At 41.3% G+C, this 21,208-nt stretch overlaps 1 protein-coding gene across 1 annotated transcript in view; it reads left to right on the top strand.

Moving 5' to 3' along the window:
- The window catches only part of LOC109383290 (eyes absent homolog 1-like), a gene marked incomplete at its 3' end in the record, with an annotated part of 255,798 nt that extends 235,893 nt beyond the window's left edge, over positions 1 to 19,905 (top strand). Inside the window, exon 13 of the mRNA XM_019643588.1 lies at positions 19,771 to 19,905. Within this exon, the coding sequence (XP_019499133.1) occupies positions 19,771 to 19,905 (135 nt within the window). The remainder of the gene's footprint in view (positions 1 to 19,770) is intronic.
- Between the last annotated feature and the right edge of the window lie 1,303 nt (positions 19,906 to 21,208).

Here is a 21,208-nt window from a genome sequence, read left to right as displayed (position 1 = left end):
AAGCTGGAAAAATGCACATTTGTAAGAGTAAGAATATTCCACCATTTTGAATTTCTGTTCAGAAATACAGTATCAGAAAGACACCATGTGTCCCATCTTATTGTTAAGCACGTTTTCTGTGAGAAGAAGACAATTAACAGAAATTCAAATTACAAAAATAAAGTCATAGAATCAGTCTGTACTGTGCAGCTAGCACAATAAGGATTCCATATAAGCTGTGTTGTTTTTGTATTTTTTATATCGATACTAATTCTTTTATCATTAACAATAGTGATAGTCTTATTTTTTACAAAAACTACTTAAAAACTAAAGATTAATAACTGAAATATCAACATATAGCTAGTAGGAAGATTCTTGAAGCTCTTCTTAACTGAACCATTATAATGTCCCTATAACTAACTTCTAAGGAAGGAAAGCTGGCTTCTAAGGAAGAAGACACAAAAATGTTAGAAAAAGCATTCACTTAGAAAACCAGCGTTTGAAAACTGCCCAGAAATTCTCAAGTCTTTAAAAGCTTCCTTACTAAGAGCCAAATTGATTCAAAGAGCATTGTCTTGATCAGTTCTTTGTAGCCATTGAAAGGGGCCAGCTTAGAGTGAAACGGAGAACATCCCATGACCTCCCAACCTCCCATCAATCTTTGACCATAAATTATCGGTTTACACGTGGAATTCACACCTAACCTAGAAACTGCTTACTCCCTACATTTTTCATTCAGAACAAAACATTCTTTTTTTTTTAGAACATGCTAAACAAAACATTGCAAATACAATGAGTTTTATTATTTTTTAAATGTCAGCAATTAGTATTTTGAGGCTTGTTTGTTTAGTTTTCTCATACTTGGGCATGTGATAAAACATTTCATCTCATATAATTCTCAAAAACCACAATTATGTATTCTTTAAAGCATGGGTAATTTGAGATATTTAAATGTAAGCTTAACCATCATTTATAAACTCAAGGAAATACAGAAAGCCTAGTTAGGAGGGTCTTTTCTCAGCAAGACTTTGAGCCTGAGGCCGGAAAGATCTGAAGAGGCCTGTGGACCATGTGACCATCAAGAGAAAGAGTGTCTTAAGCAGAGGAAACAGCAAGTGCAGAGGCACGAAGGGGCTTGATGTTGGAGGGACAAGGAGGCCGGTGTGGCCCAGCTTAGTGATAGAGATGCCCAGTCAAGAGAGATGAAGACAAAGGGCTCCCCAGCCATAGTCCAGAGTTGATCTCATTCTGTGTGTCATAGGAAGTCGTTCAAGGACTTCAAAGGAGGACGTGACAAGATCTACTTTAGGTTTTCAGATTACTTGGCTGTGTGTGGAGAATTGATGGTGGGGGGAGAGGAGTGGGAGAATGGGGTGGGGGGTAGCAGTGACGTGATGCACTAGCAGTAGAAATAGAAAGGACTGGTTGGATTCTAGATTCTGTTGCAGGTAGAGAAATTGGATTTGGAGCTGATTTGGATTGGGTTGGTGGGCAGTAAGTAGCAGGGAGGGATGAGAAGACCATTCCCAGGTCCTGAGCAACTAGGAGAAGTCATATGAGAAGAATTGCCGCAGGGAAGCACTAATTTGGGGGAAAATGGGAAGTTTGGTGTTTGACGAGTCAGAGGTGCCTGTGAGACATCCAGTTGAACCAGCAGAGGAGGCAGTTAGAAGGTGAGCCTGGGACACGGGGCAGTCGTGAGGGCTGCAGATGTCAGAGTTGGAGGTGACAGTGCCCAGCTCAGGATCACAAGCTCCTCAGACACTCTGAGCCCGATTTCCCCCTCTCCAGTTATTGAGCACCTTCTCTGTGCTGGGTGCTCAAGGTCAGCCTGTTGTCTCGTCCGGATAGGTTTTGAAGACATAATTGCTAAGGATGTTGAGTCATAGCCGAAGCATGCAAGAAAACTTGCTTAATGTTCTCTTCTTTGGAGAACTTTAGATAGAGTCAGGCAGAATTAGCTGTCAAATCTAATGATTGTGCCTCATAAAAAATCCATGGTTCAACAAGTACCCTTCCTGACAATAATAATAACCAAGCTGATCAGAGCACCCTGCACCCCCTTCTTTCGTTCCCCCGAGGCCGAGGAGAGATGTCTTTAAGCAGCTCAGGGGCAAGCCTTTGTTGGAGTGCCGATTTCATGGTGTTCCCCAGCGTTGTCCAGGGGAGCGTGGATGGCTGGGCCGTACTCTACAGGCACGGAAAGAAATGAATGCCCGACAATGTGATAGCTGTTCTGTCTCTATGGGAACCAGATACTTGAGTAGCAGCTTAGTCACAGCAGCTTAGGCAACTCAATGAGTAAGCCATTCAGTAAGGGGATACAGGATCTGGTTGATATAATGCAAAATTAGGGCATGTTACAGCAATATGTACCCAAAAAAAGTTTGAGAATGTCCCACCTTCCGTGTAATCCTAGCTCTGGGAAGCAGGCATGCTGGGTGTTAGAAGGAAGTGTTGTTTTATAACAAAGGTGATGGGAACTGAAAGAGAGTGAGTGGTAGGTACTGTGCAGGCTCGGCTAGGGAAGAGGAAAGAAACAGCACATCAGCAGGAAAGTAAAGTCCATGGGTGGTGGTACTGTAAATGAGGTGGTTGTTAACAAATCTGTCCCCGCTTTCTTTATTTAATGCATTTTTAGACGTTGCTTTTAAACTAAATCTGAATTCCTCAATTTCACTGAAGAAAACGAGTCTTGATTTTGTTTCACTGAATGCTCTTAAAATGGACAACGTAATCCAGTTGTTCTGTCAAAGCACACACCCCAAACTTCTGTTCCAAATAAGTGTCACACTGATGCCCAAGCATGACACCCCTCCTATGGGAGGACTCCCCGAGATAGCTTTACTATACCCAATGGCTTTACCGTTCCAGTACTTTCCTTTTTCTGTTTCAGATGGATTTGGGCTAAAATAGGTCTTAAAAGTACACCCCTCATTTTATACAGAAACCTACACATGAGCACTTAGGACAACACAAAGCTTAGCATTTTTTGTTGTAGGCCCTGCTTACCAAGAATTTCCTATGTGCCCCATAGTCATTTAATTCAACATTAGTGTTCCAAAACTGCTATTACTAAGCCCATTTTATAGATGGGGAAACTGAGGCTTGGAAGAGGTTAGAGACCAAATGTGAAGAACACTGAGCACCACAACTGGCATAAACTAAATATTAGTTATGTTTTAATGTAGCTGAACCTTGACAGTCAAAAATGTGAATCTGGCCTAGTGGCAATATGTGGTAGTGTCTTCAAATTTATGAACTGCCAATATGTGACACACCTTATAGTGTCATAGAAAGGGCGTCAGATGTGAATTCACAAAGCTCTAAACTCAAATCTGAGCTCTGACTTTTCAGTTTTGGTTTTTTTTTAACTTTGGGCAAATTATTCATTCCTACTGAGCCTCAGTTTCCTCATCCATAAAGCTGGCCACTTAATTTGCAGAATGTCTTAAGAATTAAGCTGGTTCCCATTATATCTCAGTAAAGCTGGGGGAAAAGATAGATTTCAGCTGTGCCACGAATTTGCACGGCCCAGCACTGTGCCTTAGTAATAGCAATAACTCAATAATAACAGCAGCATATATGTCGCCAGCTGCTCTCGTATCTGCTGTCTGAGCATTTGTTTTATAATGCACCAGGTGTCTGCGAGGGTCTAAATTGTCACAGTGACTTTAGATCTGCGAAACCTCCCTAGTTAGTATAACCCTGTCGTTATTCAGTTCATTGATGACAGAAAAATTCGAAAGCACTTTATCAAGCCCATTTCATCAGAACACCCCTGTTCTTACCCTGTTTTAGGGGGTCAACACTGAATTCCAGAATCATTTGAGGGGTGACCCTTTTCCACAGTGGCTGGTGAAGATGCTAAACTCTTAGCATGGCACCGAAGCAGCTAGACACGCCATGTCCTCCTTGGACTGTAGAGAATCTGGTCACTTAAACAGAATGACTTGTCTTGTGGAACTCCAGACCACAGGTTGGCAGGCCTTTTCTGTGGAGGGCCAGATAGTAAATATCTCAGGCTTCATGGGCCAGCCGCCTGCCATAACTCCTCAGCCAAAGCAGCCACAGACAATATGTCAACAAACAAATGTGGCCGTATCCCAATAAAACTTTATTTATAGTTCCCAACTTTGAATTTCATGTAATTGTCACGTGTCATGAAGTATTATTCTTCCTTTGGTTTTTAGAAATCCAGAGCAGAGGTCTAGGTCAGAGAATGACAGACCATATCCTGGAGGCCAAATCTGCTTCGCGGCCTGCTTCTGTAGGGCAAGCTAAGAATGTCATTTACATTTTTAAAGAGTTATTTAAAAAGACTGTAGACAGCCCTCACAAAGCCTAAAATTTTTATTGTCTGTCCCTTTAGAGAAGCAGTTTGCGTGTCCCTGCCTGGATCAGGCTCTTAACTTGGTGTTGATTAATTTTAATCCTGCCTTCAGGGCATCAGGACAATTCAGGGAAAGCCACACTGTGGCCGACCAGTCTGTAAGCTGGGTGCAGGCACCCCGTGTTGGCCTCTGGGGCCCCAGGGAAGCATGTGTCAGCGCAGGAATTTGTCAGGACGAGGGAAGTGGCTGGGGCAAATAGGCCCAACGTGCCATGACTTAAACACAATAGGAATTTACCTCTTAATGGTCTCAGTGGGTCTTCCAGGTGACCTGGCCTGGGCTGGGTGTGGTCATGCAGATGAGGTTGTGCCGTCTCCCCAGGGAGCTTCTGAGGCTCCTCTGATCCTTGTCATCAGCTTTCTAGCCCACAGGGAGAAAAAGCAGGGAGGGCATGAATGGGAGGTTATAAGCCAGGCCGAGAAGGGCCACACGCCATGGCTAACAGCCCAGGGAAAGGGAGCCGTGCTGTGTGCCCAGGAAGAAACAGGGTGGATCGTAGTAGACAGGTACCGTGAAAGCCACAGTTCTCAGCTGAGAGCCATTTGACCAGTGAGAGACCCAAAGCACACTTCCCCACTGCTGTGGTGGCCGTGGCCACCCCAGCAGAGCAGTGCCCCAAGACCGAGTGACAGCTGTGCTGACAAGTGGCAAGTGGCCAGCTCAGTCCCAAAGGATCGTTCCCTGGTTTTATCGTCATCTTTCGTACATCAATGCCAAGTCAGATCAAAATGACGAGATAATTTATGGTCCCAAGTATAACTTGTGGATACTGTGGCATTACAGGGAATCTAAACTCTCAAATCACAAATGCAGTGTTTTTGACCATCAGAGGGATGTCCAGCTGTACAGGAGCCTTCTTTGTCCCTTTGCTTTGCCCTTGTCCCGACAGCGGCCCTCTTTCCCTTCAACTGCCAGCTCCTCACAACTGGCAGTAATGCAGCAGGTCCTCAGTTATGGCTTCGATAGGTTCTTTGGAAACGGCGGCTTTAAGTGAAACGACACGTAACTAGATCATTTGGCCTGCAGGCTAATTCACAGAAATAAGCATTACGTTCCTACGGCATATTTCTGGTCACAGAAACATCACCAAACTTCTAAAGACCCAACAAACACTTTTAAACATTAACATAACTTTCAACCATACAGACATTTAAGAAAGATGACTAAAAAACAAGTATGATACCTATTTTCCACCCACATAATCCAGCTCAGGGTCACAGGTGGCCCAAGCCTGTCCCGGCAGCTCAGGGCACCAGGCGGGACCCACCTGGACAGGACGCCCTCCTCTCGCAGGGCCACTCACACCCACATCCACACCCACTCAGACTGGGGCGATGGAGACAGGCCCGCTCACTCACGTGGGCATCCCTGGGATGTGGGAGGGCACCAGTTTACCCCGAGAAAACCCACAGACATGGGGAGACCTTGCAAACTCCACACAGACAATGGCCCTGGCCGGAATCAGTTGTTTATTTCTCATCAACATTATAATGAAATGGCATCATTCGATGACCTGCAGCATATAACTGAAACGTACGTTCTTGCTACCTTCTTGGATGAAACCTTATTTTCCTTATCCACACATGTGACTGGGCATGTGGCGGATGACCTCTGCCAACTCTCAGCCTGCTTGCTCTGTGGCCTTGGGAGAAGCACCTACATCCCTGAGGCGCACTTGTTCCATCATAACCTTCCCATCCGTAGGATGGAAGTCATCGCGGGGCTGTTGGGAGGGCGATGGGAAGCCCCTGGAAAGATACCCAGAGGCGTTCCACAAATAGCGTGGTTATTGCTTACTTTGGGGGCTCGGGGGTGGGAGGGAGTGGGCAATGCTGCATACTGCACTCGTCCAGGTAGCAGAGAGGGAGAGGGGGACGCAGAGCAGAACCTCGCAGGAAAATGATAGGCAAAAGGGCTGCATGTCTATAAAGTATATTTGGAGGATCAGACTTGCAGGAGATGGGCAGCAGAAAATGTGTTGAAAAGGTAATGAGAACATCGCATCTTGTTTCAGCTTTTACAGTTTACACTATCTACCATTTATTATCTAATTAGTGCCTTCTTTTTTTCCAATGAGGAAACCGTGGCTCTGAAAACTTTAGGGATTGGCCCAAGGGCACAAAGCTGTTCACTGACCACGCCAGGAATATCATCTAGTCTTCTCATTGGCCCATTGCCCTCGGACGAGGGCTGCAGTGAGCCCTGAGTGCCAGGATTTTCAGCTGCAGGCATGGGGATGCCATGAGCAATATTAAAACGGTGGAGTGACATGCTGGAAGTGTACAATTTGGAAGATTACTCTGATAACAAAGGAGATTATTGCAGTGCTCCTGGTAGGAAATAATAAAGGCCTAAGAAAAATGGCTGTAACCCTAGGAAGGAGAGGGAGATAGGCCAGTGGTTACAAATGAAACCTAGATGGGTCTTTTGATTGGATTTAGCTGTTTAGCCTTCTCGTTGGCACTGCGTGGGCCACTACGAGTGGAGGCCAATTTGGCCAGGTTGCTCTGGCTTTCTCCTTCCTCCCTCTTTGTACCCCGTTTTTGGCAGTTGTCCCATGTTTGGGGCTCACTGGGTTCTCTCCACAGTCAAAACTAATCTTTGGAGTGGTAAGGTTCTTTCTCTTATTCTCTACTTGGCTATTATTTCCATGATGTTGAAAGGGACTCTCTTAAGTAAGCAGAAAATTAAAGCAGTCGATGGTCACATATCTAATCAGTGAAAATGACCTGATTAGTCGCCCCACAAGTTTGAATTATTGTTTTGTTTTTTCAATTCATCCAGCCAGTAGTTCAACCATGATTTATATTTCATGTGTACACACTCTCTCCTGGTAATCCAGATTACTTCTTAATTGGCATCAGAACTACACCCATCTCCTAAAACTTGGCATTTCATACCAGCTGTTCACCAATGGAACCTTCTAAAATCGTAAAAAGTTAATATTTCATTGACAGCTTTGATAACTTCAGAGAGGTGGAACGTAAGCAGTGGAACATTTGGGTCTCAGAGGTTGTACAAATCATTTACATAACACTTCTGGTAATATTTTTGGAAAGAAACAACATTTTAGCATATATTTCTTTTCTTCTCTCCGATAAGGGAGCTACTTTTCTAATCTTATCTTTAATCCTTTCCTTGTGAGCAGCCAACATGGGGCCTTGAAAATAAGCCACTCCTGTACTCAGAGTGCCCGTTCTTGTTTTTCGTTCTTGTTTTTCAGCTTCGTTTGCTCCAAAACAAAAGATCTTGAATGGAGAGAATTTATTTTAAATGGCACTCCGGCCCTGTTTGTGGCTGTAATGTTAGCATGCTAAATGAGGCATTCTTGAAGGGGTCCAAAATGGGTATTTTTTTAGTTCATTTTCTTGTATTTGATCGATACCGCCCAAAGATTTGTTGTTGATCTGAGCATACTTGACAGGATTTTCACATTGACCAACAAACCCTCCTCAACCTGCCCACATTGTTAGTGCCACACCTTAGTGAGTCACCACAACCCTGAGGAATGGCTTGTCCCTGGAGGCTTAGGTGCCCACATAGGATCAGTGCAGCGAGAATTTAGAAACTTTATCTTTTATCCCACAAATTCAGAATGTAAGTGCCACACTCTGAAGAACTAGTCACACTTTCTGAAAGAGTTGAACTACCTTCTAGTGACGCTTTCTAGCCTAAGATTAATTCTTTAAATAGCAATTTTAAAAACATGATCAATTCTACTCTTTTTAATCCAAAATAGAGAAGCAGTTGCTAAGAGTTTGTGTAGATTGCATCTCATAGATGGCAGTGGGGCATGTATTCAACTAGAGAGGCAAAGACATTTATCGTAATATTTAAAACATACTTATAAATTGAAAATAGTAAGAGATAAAAATTTTAAAGCAAAATTAATTTGGGGGCTTTCAAGAAAACAAACTCCCAGCACCGTAGGTACTTTGTAGAATTCTGAATTACTAATTCTGTCTACAATTAGAGCACTGACTTGGGTATTAAAGTATTTCTTAAAGTCTCAACGTAAAGAATTTAAAGTGGACAAATTTATTTTGCCTTATGTGATTGTGTGGTTTATTTAACCATTAAGTTTTTTGCTTTTCAATTTAGAAAAATAAGATGGTAAAAGAAAAGGAATAAAAGGGCAGAATGTGCAAGGCTGTGTAAATAGGAACCAGAGCTACATTAAAAATAGGAACAATTTTTCCTTTTAATGCTTTACTGGTTTATCTACGCAATAAAGAGATATTGCTTCCTTATTAGCATTTGGTGCTATTTTTAGTTGTCCTTATAGTAAAACTGAAATGACTTACAGTTCTTTTTATACTATATAAAATCTAATGTAATATTTGGCATTTGTGGTATTTTAAATCAAAGCTAAAAATCTCGGGATGTATCTTTTCAAACAGTTACATAAAAGGGAGAGATATTTTTATGGTTAGATGAATGGTTGGTTAACTTTAAGATGTCTAGAGAAAGGAGAAAGCTTTTTATTTTTATACTCAGAAAAACATTCTGGATCATAGTCTAAAAACCCAAGAAGAGAGAAACAGGGTTTCCTTAAACTTTCTATGTATTTGAGGCTCAAAGGACTATGGACACTGTGAGGCAAAGTAGAATTTTCAAGAAATTAAATGAAAATGGGTTAAGAAAATCATTTTTGAATCAGCCTCAATTTGGGGGAACAGGTACCATTAAAAACAAATTAAAGAGCCATTTGAAGCTAGGAAGTGAGACTTGGGGATGAGTGCATACCACCCTTCAAAACAGTTTTTGCAGTGCTTACTTACGAAGTCTGACAAGTTCGCAAACTTGCCACCGTGCGCTTACATTGGCAGCACTGTACAAACAGCTCGGTAAGGTTTCATAACCTTGGTGTATCAGTGTCTCACAGCTGTGTTCGTGTCAACGTGTGGCGGTGTCTTACTGAGTGACGTTCGTTATTATTGCGTGTTTTTGTGTGCCTTCGCAAGAATGTCTAAGCTTGAATTAGAGCAACGAGCAAACATTAAATTTCTTGTTAAACTTGGCAAGAGTGGAAAGTGAAATCAGGGACATGTTAGTCCAAGTTTATGGGGATAATGCCATGAAGAAAACGGCAGTGTACTAATGGATTAAACGTTTTTCTGAGGGGAGAGAACGCGTCACTGATGAAGAGAGGTCAGGGTGGCCAGTAATGAGCAGAGCTGATGAAAACATTGCAAAAATTGGTCAAATTGTGCATCAAAATCGTCAGCTGACTGTGAGAAGAATGGCAGACCAAGGAAACATCGATAGAGAAACAGGAAAATCTTAACTGAAATCTTGGCAGGAGAAAGGTGTGTGCAAAAATGGTCCTGAAGGAGCTCACCGATGAGCAAAAGTAAAGGAGAGTCGAAGTTTGCCAAGACCTTTTTGGAGAGGCAAGACGATGTTTGGGGCCATGTTATCACTGATGATGAAACATGGGTGTACCAATACCACCCTGAAACTAAGCATCAAAGTGCACAATGGAAGTCAGCCAATTCCCCACAAACAAAAAAGTTCTGTCAGTCCAAATCAAGAGTCAAAACGATGTTGCTAACCTTTTTTGATATCAAAGAGATTATTCATTATGAATTTGTACCAACTGGACAAGCAGTTAACCAAGTTTACTATTTGGAAGTGCTGAAAAGTTGCATGGAAAAGTTAGATGAAAAAGACCTGAACTTTTGGCCAGTAATTCATGGCTCTTGCATCACGACAATGCACCAGCTCACACGGCACTGTCTTGGAGGGACTTTTTAGCCAGTAAACAAATAACTGTATTGGAACACCCTCCCTACTCACCTCATCTGGCCCCCAATGACTTCTTTCTTTACCCAAAGATAAAGGAAATATTAAAAGGAAAACATTTTGATGACATTCAGGTCATTGAGGGTAATACGACAACAGCTCTGATGGCCATTCCAGAAAAAGAGTTCCAAAATGGCTTTGAAGGGTGGACTAGGTGCTGGCATCAGTGCATAGCTTCCCAAGGGGAGTACTTCAAAGGTGACCATAGTGATATTCAGCAATGAGGTGTATAGCACTTTTTTAGGATGAGTTCACGAACTTAATTGTGTGACCTCGTACATAGTCGTATAGTAGATGCCTAGCCATAATTCCTGCTTCCTGCGACTTTATAAATTAATAAACGAGGCTGTTGGTAGGGAATGAATGAATCTTCAACAGCAGTCCTTCATTGGAGCAAAACTATTCCGAAGTAATGCCATTCTAAATCCACAAAGAGGGAAACCGCAGAATTCCAAAGGAATAATGATACTCAGAAGTCCCCCTGTACTATTCATGACAAGCATTCTTTAGTAGCTACAATCATTGAACTAGTAAGAAATAGCCCATAATAGGATGTCAAATGATAACACTAGCATTGTGGACCAGAAAAAAAACCAGGATCTACAAGAGCTGTACAACCAAAAAATAAAGGCCAGAGGCCCTAAATGAGAAGCTCCTAGGGTTACTGCTGTTCTTACATGACCCGGAGAGGTCTTCTTTGCTGCTGGTCAGCACTGCAGTGTGACGCTGCTGTTCCCTGAATGTGTGAAACGTAGGTCCTGTGGCTTCAATTATAAATGTCAAAGTTCCACTGGTTTACCAGAAAAGAACATCCCATATGATACAAATTAGTCGAGTTTGTACAGGCAGAGCAGGGTCTGACATCCATTCTGTATTCTATATTCTAAGTCACTTAAGTGTGGGTACAGATTACCGAGCTAGCCGTCACTTTCTTTTCAACAAACAGTGATATCCTGAGGAACTTTGCATGGCTTTTACAATTTTGACTTAATTTTCTTCCCTCCTTCCTTTCTTTTCTTTTCTTTCTTTTTTTTTTTTTTGGCATTTTAAAAGTATGATTTGAGGGGGCGAAAAGGATACCTATTGCATTGTTTTGTACACCTAAAACTAATAATTACAAAAAAATAAAAAATGAAAATAAATAAATAAAAGTATGATTTGAGGGTGCTTTAAATTGTCAAAAGAAATATTTTTAATCCATGGTTTTACCACCAATAGACAACCAGTCTTGACTTGGTGAATATTTTTTGCATATTTAAAAAAAATTTTCACTATAGAAACTTCTAAACATATACAAAAGTAGATGAATAGTCTAAGGAAACCCAATGTAACCTCTCCCAGCTTTAACAATTATCAAGTCTGAGGTAATCTTGTTGCAGCTGGGTCCTTCCCGCAGCCCTCCCCTACCCTGCTCTGTCGTTGGATTATTTTTCAAAGCATATCCCAGATACCATATTATTTCATTTATATATATTTCAGTATGTATGTAAGACTCCATTAAAAGATTTTTTTAGAATAGAAATAGTAGCTGATACTCTGTATTTTAGCAATCTAGTGAAATTAATAGTAGTTTAGTAGTATCATTAAATGTCTAATCAACAATTACATTTCTCCAATTCTCCTTAATTTTATTTTAAATTATGGTATCATACACATAATATAACCTTTACCTTCTTAGCAGTTTTTGAGTGTACAGTTCTGTCGTATTAAATACATTCACATTGTTGTGCCACCAATCTCCAGGACTGTTCCCATTTTGCAAAACAAAAAAAGCCTATAGCCATTAAACACCTCCCCACAGCACATGGCAACCACCATTTAACTTTCTGCCTCTGTGACTTTGACAACTCTGAATACCTCATATAAGTAAAATCATATAGTATTTGTCTTTTTTGTGAGTGGCCCATTTCACTTAGCATAATCTCTTCAGGGTTCATTCAAGGTGTAGCCTGTGTCAAAATTTCCTTCCTTTTTAAGGCTGAATAATAGTCCACTGTATGAATGTAGCACATTTTGTTTATTTCTCTGTCAGTGGACACCTGGGTTGCCTCGACCTTTTGGCTATGGTGAATCAGGCTGCTATGCATGTGGGTGTTACAAAGATCTTTTGGGGGCCCTGATTTCAATTATTTGGAGTATATACCCAGAAGTAGAGTTGTGGGATCACATAATCATTCTATGCCTTGTTTTTTGAGGAACTGCCATACTGTTTTCCATAACAACTGTACTATTTTATATTCCTGCCAGCAAGCAGTGCAACAGAGTTCAATTTCTCCATAGTCTCATTAACACTATCTATCTATCTATTTATTAAATAGGTTCCTCGGTCTCCCTACAGACCTCACCTCAGGAATTAGAATTTCTGCATTTTTTAAAAAAGATTTTATTGGGGAATTGGGGAAGGGAACATTGTGTTTTTCCAGGACTCATCGGCTCCAAGTCAAGTTGTTGTCCATCAATCTTAGTTGTGGAGGGCACAGCTCAGCTGCAAGTCCAGTCACCGCTTTCAATCTAGTTGTGGGGCGGGGAGGGGCACAGCCCACTATTCCATGCAGGAGTTGAACTGGCAACCTTGCTGCTAAGAGCACACATTCTCACTATCTCAGCAGCAGCGCAGCTCGGGCACAGCTCACTGGCCCATGTGGGAATCGAACTGGCAACCCTGTTGCTCAGAGCTCATACTCTAACCAACTGAGCCATCTGGCCAGCCCCTGTTATGGGGGTTTTTCATAGTAGTAGCAGTCTTACTGGGTGTCAGGTGGTATCTTGTTGTGATTTTGATTTACATTTCTCTAATGATTAATGGCATTGGGCATCTTTTCATGTGCCTGTTGACTATTTGTATTATCTTCTTTGGAGAAATATCCATCCAGGTCCTTTGCCCATTTTTAAATGAGATTTTTGTTGTTGTTGAGTTGTAAGAGTTCTTATACATTCTGAATATTAGCTTCTTATCAGATATACGCATTGCAAATATTTTCTCCCATTTCATAGGTTACCTTTTCACTCTGTTAATTGGAACCTTGAGGCCCAGAAGTTTCTAGATGTAGTGTGATTCATCTAAGTAAAGCCTGTAGCATGACTGTGATGAGAGCATGCATTTCTTGATGCTCTTCCCACCATGCAAGAGTTCTTTGCCTGCAGGTTATGATCACAATTATTTTAGAAGAAACTTACGTCTATGCCAAGTAGCAAAAGAGTGCCCCTGCTAATAACCCCTTGTGTGGGGACTAGCATTGGACCTAGTCCAGGACAGAGATGAGCTGGACGGCTTTGTCATAAGTTCGCTTTCATAACTTGTCATCCTTAGAGAATTACCAGACGGAAGTGTGAAGCCAGTAGAACAGCCCTGCAGGAGTGGCAGTGTCTTCCGCTGGTGGTTGAGTCTTGGCAAAGTCAAATTTCTAATTGCTGTGGATCGAGCTTGCTAAAAAAAAAAAAAAAGCGTTTTTAATGACCCTTCCTTTTTATCGAATGCCCTAGCTCGTCTATGAAACAAAACAGGGCAACAAGAGGCCGTAGCCCAGGGTTCCAGTGTTCCAGTAGCCACATGTATATATAGACAGCCTTTTATTTTATTCACTTCAAACCAGATTATGGATTTTCAACATGTGAATTCAACCCCAATGGACCTAAATCTCTCTAGAGGCTGGATTTAATGGCATGCCAGCATTTCTATGCACTGATTTTGTCTAGAATTTCTTTTTTTTTTCTTTTCAAGCATTTTCATGACATGAATATCTAGTATAACAGCAGTGATCAGGCTGAAAAAAAAAAAAGACACGGGAAGAAAATGACCATAGGCCAAGGATGATTGATGCTGGTGATCTCAGTAGAGAATGATAATAACTTTAGTCTCTGTGGGCAGTTCTGTGTTCTAGAAGCAAGAGAAAACAATCTTGAGGCAATGGGAGAATTAAAGATCATTTTATGGAGGATAACAGCAAAACAATTGTTTTAGGCCTGGGTGTACCCTCAGCAGATTTCATGGTTATTTAATTTATCTACTTAATGTTGCTTTCTGTTCAATAGAAATAATTGTCTTGGCTTAGCCTACAACAGCCATGGGTAGCCTACCATTGCAACAAGTTCTTTTACTTTATTTTCATTACTTTAAGAAGAAATTTGCAATTCAATATCTTGTCAAAATAATTTAGAAGTGGAGTTAAATTCATTCCTCTGTGTGTGTGTGTGTGTGTGTGTGTGTGTGTGTGTGTGTGTGTGTGTGTTGTGTGGTGTTGGATGTGTGGTTTTGTTAAGAAACGGCTTGAGAAGAAGGTCTTCACTAGTAGAATTCCCTGGGCATAAAAACTACAGTACATTTACACTGTTTCTTCATTAAACAAGAAGAATGATAATGCAATTAACCATATTTTCTCATTTTGAGCCTCTTCATTCTATTCAATTTTTACTAGGGAACTGAATTTCAGAACACACAAGAATATATATTGCAGAATAATATGCATGCCACTATTGAATTTAAAAAATAAATAATTGTATGCTGATCGTATGCTAATATTATCCACCTCATTAAGCAGATAAGTAAGGTTTTATTAGCAGGTATTCTAAGAATGCACTGCTTTTTAACCAGGTACAAGTCAAGCATTGCTAATGAACCTGTTTAATACTATTGGGTTGTCAGAAAAGTCATGATGCATTTTTGCGACGAAAAACATAGAAAAAAATACTTCATGACTTTTCCGACAGCCCAATATGTTTTGTAGCTAGAATGAGTTTAGGATTCAAATTTCCATTTGTTTTTCCTAAGTTAAGGATTTTTTTTCTACCAACAATGAACACTAACAACTAATTAAAGATAAAAATATTTTTTTTCTTCATTGGAATTATTTGAAAAACTATTTATTGCTTTTCGTTCATTTATTCCTCCACCCAACTTTGGGAAAACCCCTGTGCCTAGCATTGTACTAGGTCCCAAAGATGCGGAGATAAGGATGAAGGGGTGTGGCTGTGCCCTCCTCAGACAAGAATACACACAGCTGTAGGACCCAGCAGCCCATGAGCCTGGCTGAGAAGCGTCAGGCGGGAGGAGAGTGAAGTGACGCAGGGGCTGTGCAGGGACGCTGGGCATGAGCGTGCGGGCTCCGGCACCCAGGATATGAATGTGGGTAACCAGTGCATACTGATCGTGTGCCCCAGTTTTTATTAAGGTCTTGGGCGGGAACTTCCATCAGAGCCACTTCACTTTTACATCAGCCCTCTGCCTAGTCATCTTTTGAAGAAAAGATTTCATGATTTGAAAAAAAAAAAGTTTGAAATAGGTCCTATATTGGGGAGGTTAGCAAGAAAGAGTCAGGTGTTTTTTGGTCCTTTCGTACTTGCTGAAGTGTTGGGACACTCCCTAAAAGAGACAGCAGGATTGAAGGGGCATGGTGAGACCCCAGGTGTACAGCCTGAGGGAGCCTAACGTGGATTTCTACAAAAGAGACCATGGCAGGGGCAAAAATAAAGGGTGGTGAGTATAAGGGGTGAATTCCAGGTCCCAGGGGCCGGATGTCGAGATTGATTTGGTGGGGGGGTCAAAAGAGGCTGTTTAGAAGAATGCCAGGGTTTGGGGCTGGGAGGGTGCCATTCTTTCAAAGGAAAACAGTAGGTTTCCAGGGGAAATATGATGACTCCAATTTGCAGCACATTGTCAGGTGCTCTGTGAGGCAGCCAAGTAGAAATGACCAATATGTTATTGATACGTGGGCCTGGCATTGAGATCAGATTTAATAGAGGAGAATGGGGTCGGGGGGGAGGTCACGAGTGTGCTGGGGTCTGCAAGGCTGGGTGAATAGAATGAGGTATGGCTGCAGACAGTGCCAGGGACCAGCATCATTGAAGGGATAGGTACTGGACAATGAGATTCTAGGAAGATGCCCAGAAGAGATTGACGATGTAACAGGCACCAGAGGAGAAATGTCGAGAAGAGATCAGATAGCAGCGGCAGGTGCCACCGAGGGGTAAAGTTCAGAGAAGAATGGAAATATTTGGCCAAACGGTTTACTTCAAACCTCTTTGAGGTGGAGGCAAAGTTTTATAATTTTTCAAAAGTCATATAGCAAAACATGGTGTTTTGAAAGCAACTATTTCCTAGCTGCAGCTCTGGAATTTGTTACTATACAGCGCAAGAAAAGGAAGATGAAGCCAAAGACATGGTGATTTTAATCTCTCAGTATTGGCCTTAAAAAATATGTTTTTTTCTTGCTCCTTCTAAATATGCCAAAATAAGCCATCAAGCTATGACTAATTTATTAACTGTTCAGTGTTAGCTTTTGTCACATTTGACTTGGACCTGTTTTTAAAATGTGAAAGGCATGAAAAGATTATTAGAAGAGGAAAATAAAATCTAGCCTCAATATGAGCGCTCCAGTGTCAGAGTGTGTGAGTGTACCTGCGCGCATGCGTCTCCGCCTGCCCTTCAGCTGGCAGCCTCTCAGGTAAAGTGCTGTGGGTGAGATGGCTTTGCACCCAGCCAGCCTCGTTGTCACAAGCAAAGCACCACACCCCCGACACTCGTTTTCCTATCAGATCAGAAGTAGGTGTCCTCTGGGGCTGTGCTTTTCAAACTGTGGACTGCGACACTTTGGTGAGCTAGGAAATGAAAAATATCAGAGTATTTTGATATTATCCTCACACAGTGAGGAAAATCTTCTTTGGCCAAACTCACATTATTTCAGCTGTGTGTGTGTGTGTGTGTGTGTATGAGAGAGAGACAGAGAGAGGTATTACTGAATAGATCATGGTGTAAAATGTATTTTTTACTATTCATTGTGGTTCAAAAAAATGCTTGAGAAACACTGCCTTCTCTTGTAGAGCGCCTTCCTATTTTAAAAATTTCTCATTCCAGTTAACTGTTAAACTGTTCTTTTAGTGTAGCAAATATTTCATAACAATAACCGTGGAGTGGCAGGGATAAAAACTGTTAAGGCATGAAAGCTAATAACAAAAGAAAAAAAAAAGAACATTAAAAGGTAAATAAGGCCAACATCTGTGTCGTATTTGACCACAAGACGGAACAAGCCTTTAAAATTTATTAGTATTCCGACTAGCAAGCCATTACTCTAATTTATGAAGAAAAGTTAAAGTATGCTATATATATTACAAACAATGGAGTGATTCTTTTGATGGTGATATAAATAAGCAACCATAGCAAGGAGAAATACTGCTTTTTCAGAAGTAACAATACCATGGCACATAAATCCCAGAATTGGCCATTAAAGAAATGGGGTCTCTTCTGCCTTGCCACATAAAAAGATTCATTGACCGGGTTATGAGACAAGTCAGTGTATTTTTATTGGCCTGAACTAGAGGGAGTAAACACCTTCGTCAGGTGTTTTGTTTTAGAAACAGCTGTTTGAACTCCCCCCGCTGGTTAATTCTGCTCTGGGGATATTCCAGCGGTGGCTTTTTCCAGCACCCTTGCTGGTACTTAGAATCCAAGTGAATGAGCCATTTCCTATAAAACCAAGATTCAGTGAGAGTTTCTCTTTACTTATTTGTAAACTGCTTTAATTCTTCTCAACCTGTGATGTTTTATAGATCTTAGGTGGTTTTCAACAGGGACAGTTTGAGAATGCCAAGGGGTATGAATCACCACACAGAGAAGCTGAGGGAAGTGTTTCCATCCATCCGGGCAGCTCTCACACACTCACTTGGCCTCTACATCTTCCTTTACTCTTCTGCCCCTCTTATAAACCCTGGGGTGTTCATGAAACCCTTCACCATTCTAACCCCCAACTTCTGGCAATACTGTGTTCTCTGCCTCCTTCCCACTGTCAGCCACCTGGCAGAGAAGGCCTAGGTAGCAGAGGCATTGAGGCCAGTCATGTCATCCGGCCATATTTCCCGAACACCTCCCACCCCCGAGATTTCTGAAAAGTAGACTCTGAACTGTGCTGGCAGTGTGTCTCTGGAGATGGTGGTGGGGGTGGGGCTAGCAGTGTGGGTGTGGCTTATGGTGCTGGTGGGCGGGGCTAACAGGGTTGAGTCTTCCTTCCCACCTCCATCTCAGGCCCCTGCTCTCTCAGAGGTGTAGGAACACATAGCATTGTGTCAAATTAAGAGATGAGAATATTTTTCTTCTAAGAGAATTTTTTCACCCTGTTTGTTCTATGAAAACAAAGTGGTGGCCCTCTAGCCTGTTGCTTGTATTAGATGAGCAAAGTGAGGCTCAGCAGGCGAGGGCACCAAAGTGAGAAGCAAAGGTAAGACCTGAGCTCAGGGTCAAGGGTTCTGCTTCTGGCGCTTCCTGCTACGTCCCCAAGTCCATGAGGAGGCGGCCCTCAAGGTAACACTTAAGGGCATGATAGACTGTGGCTACATGGAGAGTAGAGAGTAAGACACAAGCAAGGCTTAAGCTTTGGAATGAAGACAATAGAGAAAACATACAAGGTTTATGTTGGACACTGTGACACAGCAAGCATCTTATTTTTTCTGACTTTTATGTTCTCGGCTATAAATAAGACTCAAAGACAGGTGAAACACACAAAAAGCACACCCCAGCCCGACGGATGGTCTGTGTGAAGGCAGCATTCCTCTAGTTACTCTTTGCCTGATTAAGTGATGATACAGGTAGATTCTGTACTTCTTCCCAAAGTTTGCTGTGATAATAATTCAGGATATCAAAATTATCATCCTTTGGGAAAATGCCATACTTGTGGGAGTTTGTATTGTTATCAGAATGCCAATACAACTTTCAAGTCTCATATTACATACTTGAATACTTTCTCTACAGAATTTTTGTCCGCCTTCACTAATCATGCAGGATATGAACCATGCACGCACCACGTTGGCTTCCTCGGTTTGATACATGACAAATGCAGTAATACTATAAAACCTACAAATAAATATACCCATATTCCCTTGATTTCATCCCAGTGCCAGTAAATGTCATCAGGATGTGGGTTGTGTGAAGCATTGGATAGAAGTCGCTGACACCTCAGAATGCTGGTACTCTCCTCTGTGTATGGTACTGGCTGGCTGATGACTGGATAGTGTCACATGACTGTCAGGATCAGCTCCCTGAGCTGGACGTGGTACCAGGTGATCAGAATGGCCATCACTTCTTCAAGGATTCTGAAAATTGGCAGGCAGGCTGAAGAAATTTTTAAAAGTTAAGGATAGTTAGCTGCAGTAAAATTAGTATTTACTGCCCTTCTGAAATCAACCCATATGTTCCTATTTTCTGATATTTGTGACAATGCTTTTAGACCCCTTCATGGTTTATGGTCTAACATAAACAATGTCTTCTTGATTCATTGATTTTTGGGTTCCTGAAACAGACGTGTGAAGCTGAATTTCCTCAGTTTTGTGTGTCACAGCAACCCTAGATTTTACATTTTTGTCATATTTTAAGCAGCAAGTTATTTCTTCTTTTATGCAAAGTACCAACAACATTTGGGGGCACTTTTTAAATAAAATAAGTCACTGAAGTTTGCTACAGAATAAAACACACCAAAAGCAGCTGGAGCCCAAGCCACCCAATGGGTCACTTTTGGTCTTTCCGGCCACTGATTCCATCTCAGTGTGACACTGTATTTCATGTAACCTGAAGTCTATATGTTATTGACCTATACAATTCTTCCTTTAGGATCCACCTACTTCAGTTTCCCTTGGACTGCGCATGGAAGAAATGATTTTCAACTTGGCAGACACACATCTATTTTTTAACGACTTAGAAGTAAGTGCAGTTATTTTATACATACTTCATGTCGCATGTCTGAAAGTGAGTGATTGGTCTTACAATACTGGGACATTATTTTTCTAATATATAATTGGAATAATGAGCGAAAGGAATTGTCGATTATGTGGTAATGCATTTTGCTTTCATAGTATGGCTTTGCTTTACTTGGGCTGTCGTGTTTCAACGTTAGAGTCCACACAACCGTTGAAAAGGATTAAAATTGGATGTCAAGACTCTAAAACACAAAGCTGTTGATTAGCCGAAGCTATGGATTTCTCAGTTACATAACCACTGTTGAGATGGATTGCCATTAGAACTCAACAGAATTTCTGATGCTTGCGTAGATGTCTGTGTCAGATTGTTGCTGTGCTGGGGTTGGGTGCCTTCCTTTCTGGCTCACCCAGTTCGTTGGATTTTGTTCAGAGCTCTGGGCAACAGGATTTCCTATGTCAAACTGCTGCTGATTTTATTTGTTCATTATAATTTGGGGGGGAAACTTGTGTAAGATGGCTAGTTACATGAGTTGTCGGCCATGACACCCAATGATCTCAGTGGGCAGCATTCCTAAGAATAAGGAATATTGTTCTCCCTACCTCCATTCTGAGAAAACATGGCTGTACCTACATTTCACTCCCTTCTTAATAGGGACGGTTGTTTATTTAAATCCTGCTGTTAAGCACGCTTGTGGTAGGGCTGCTAACAGGCATTAGTCATCAAGTTGTTGTTTTGCTAGATTTTATACATGTCTGTTATTTCAGACAGGAGAAGAATCTGAAAGATTCAAATAGAACTTTTACTGATCAAAGTTAATTGGCAGCAATTGGCCTTTAAATATTTCCTGATGTTTCCCTTTTCAAAATCAAGTAAAATGCACCTTACTTAATAGATGAGCCAAAATCATTCGAAAAATGCCAGTGTGTGACAGAACTTAAATGCGGTTTGTTCAACATCTGTCCTGTATTTTGATTTCTTTTCATCTGCAGTGAAACCACTCACAGACGAATTGGCAACTTCCAGTGCAATGAAATTATTTAAATTGTGCTTCATTTTTTTTTTGCCATTCCTTACTGAAATATTTATTTTTACAGTTAGAGTAAAATACAAAAGCTTTTTGCATTTTAAAGTGTTTGCTTTCCTGAAGGAAGTTACGTGTGAGGCATTAGTACTTTTTAAGGTAGAAATATTCCAAATAAGTGACAAGTTAGAACTGCCTTTAGAAAAGCTTAATAATCATACTTATTTTCAAAAGCTGTTTCTGATTTATGGTTGCGATTCACTTCGTAAGAGAGCAGCACAGAAAAATTTCATATTTTACTAGCATGTTCAAATTCCTTTCCTAAGTTTC

Source organism: Hipposideros armiger, unplaced genomic scaffold, assembly GCF_001890085.2.
Source record: "Hipposideros armiger isolate ML-2016 unplaced genomic scaffold, ASM189008v1 scaffold_80, whole genome shotgun sequence".
In the NCBI taxonomy this organism is placed as follows: domain Eukaryota; kingdom Metazoa; phylum Chordata; class Mammalia; order Chiroptera; family Hipposideridae; genus Hipposideros; species Hipposideros armiger.
Note: the sequence above shows the minus strand (reverse complement) of the source record. Positions and strands in the feature narration are given on the sequence as shown.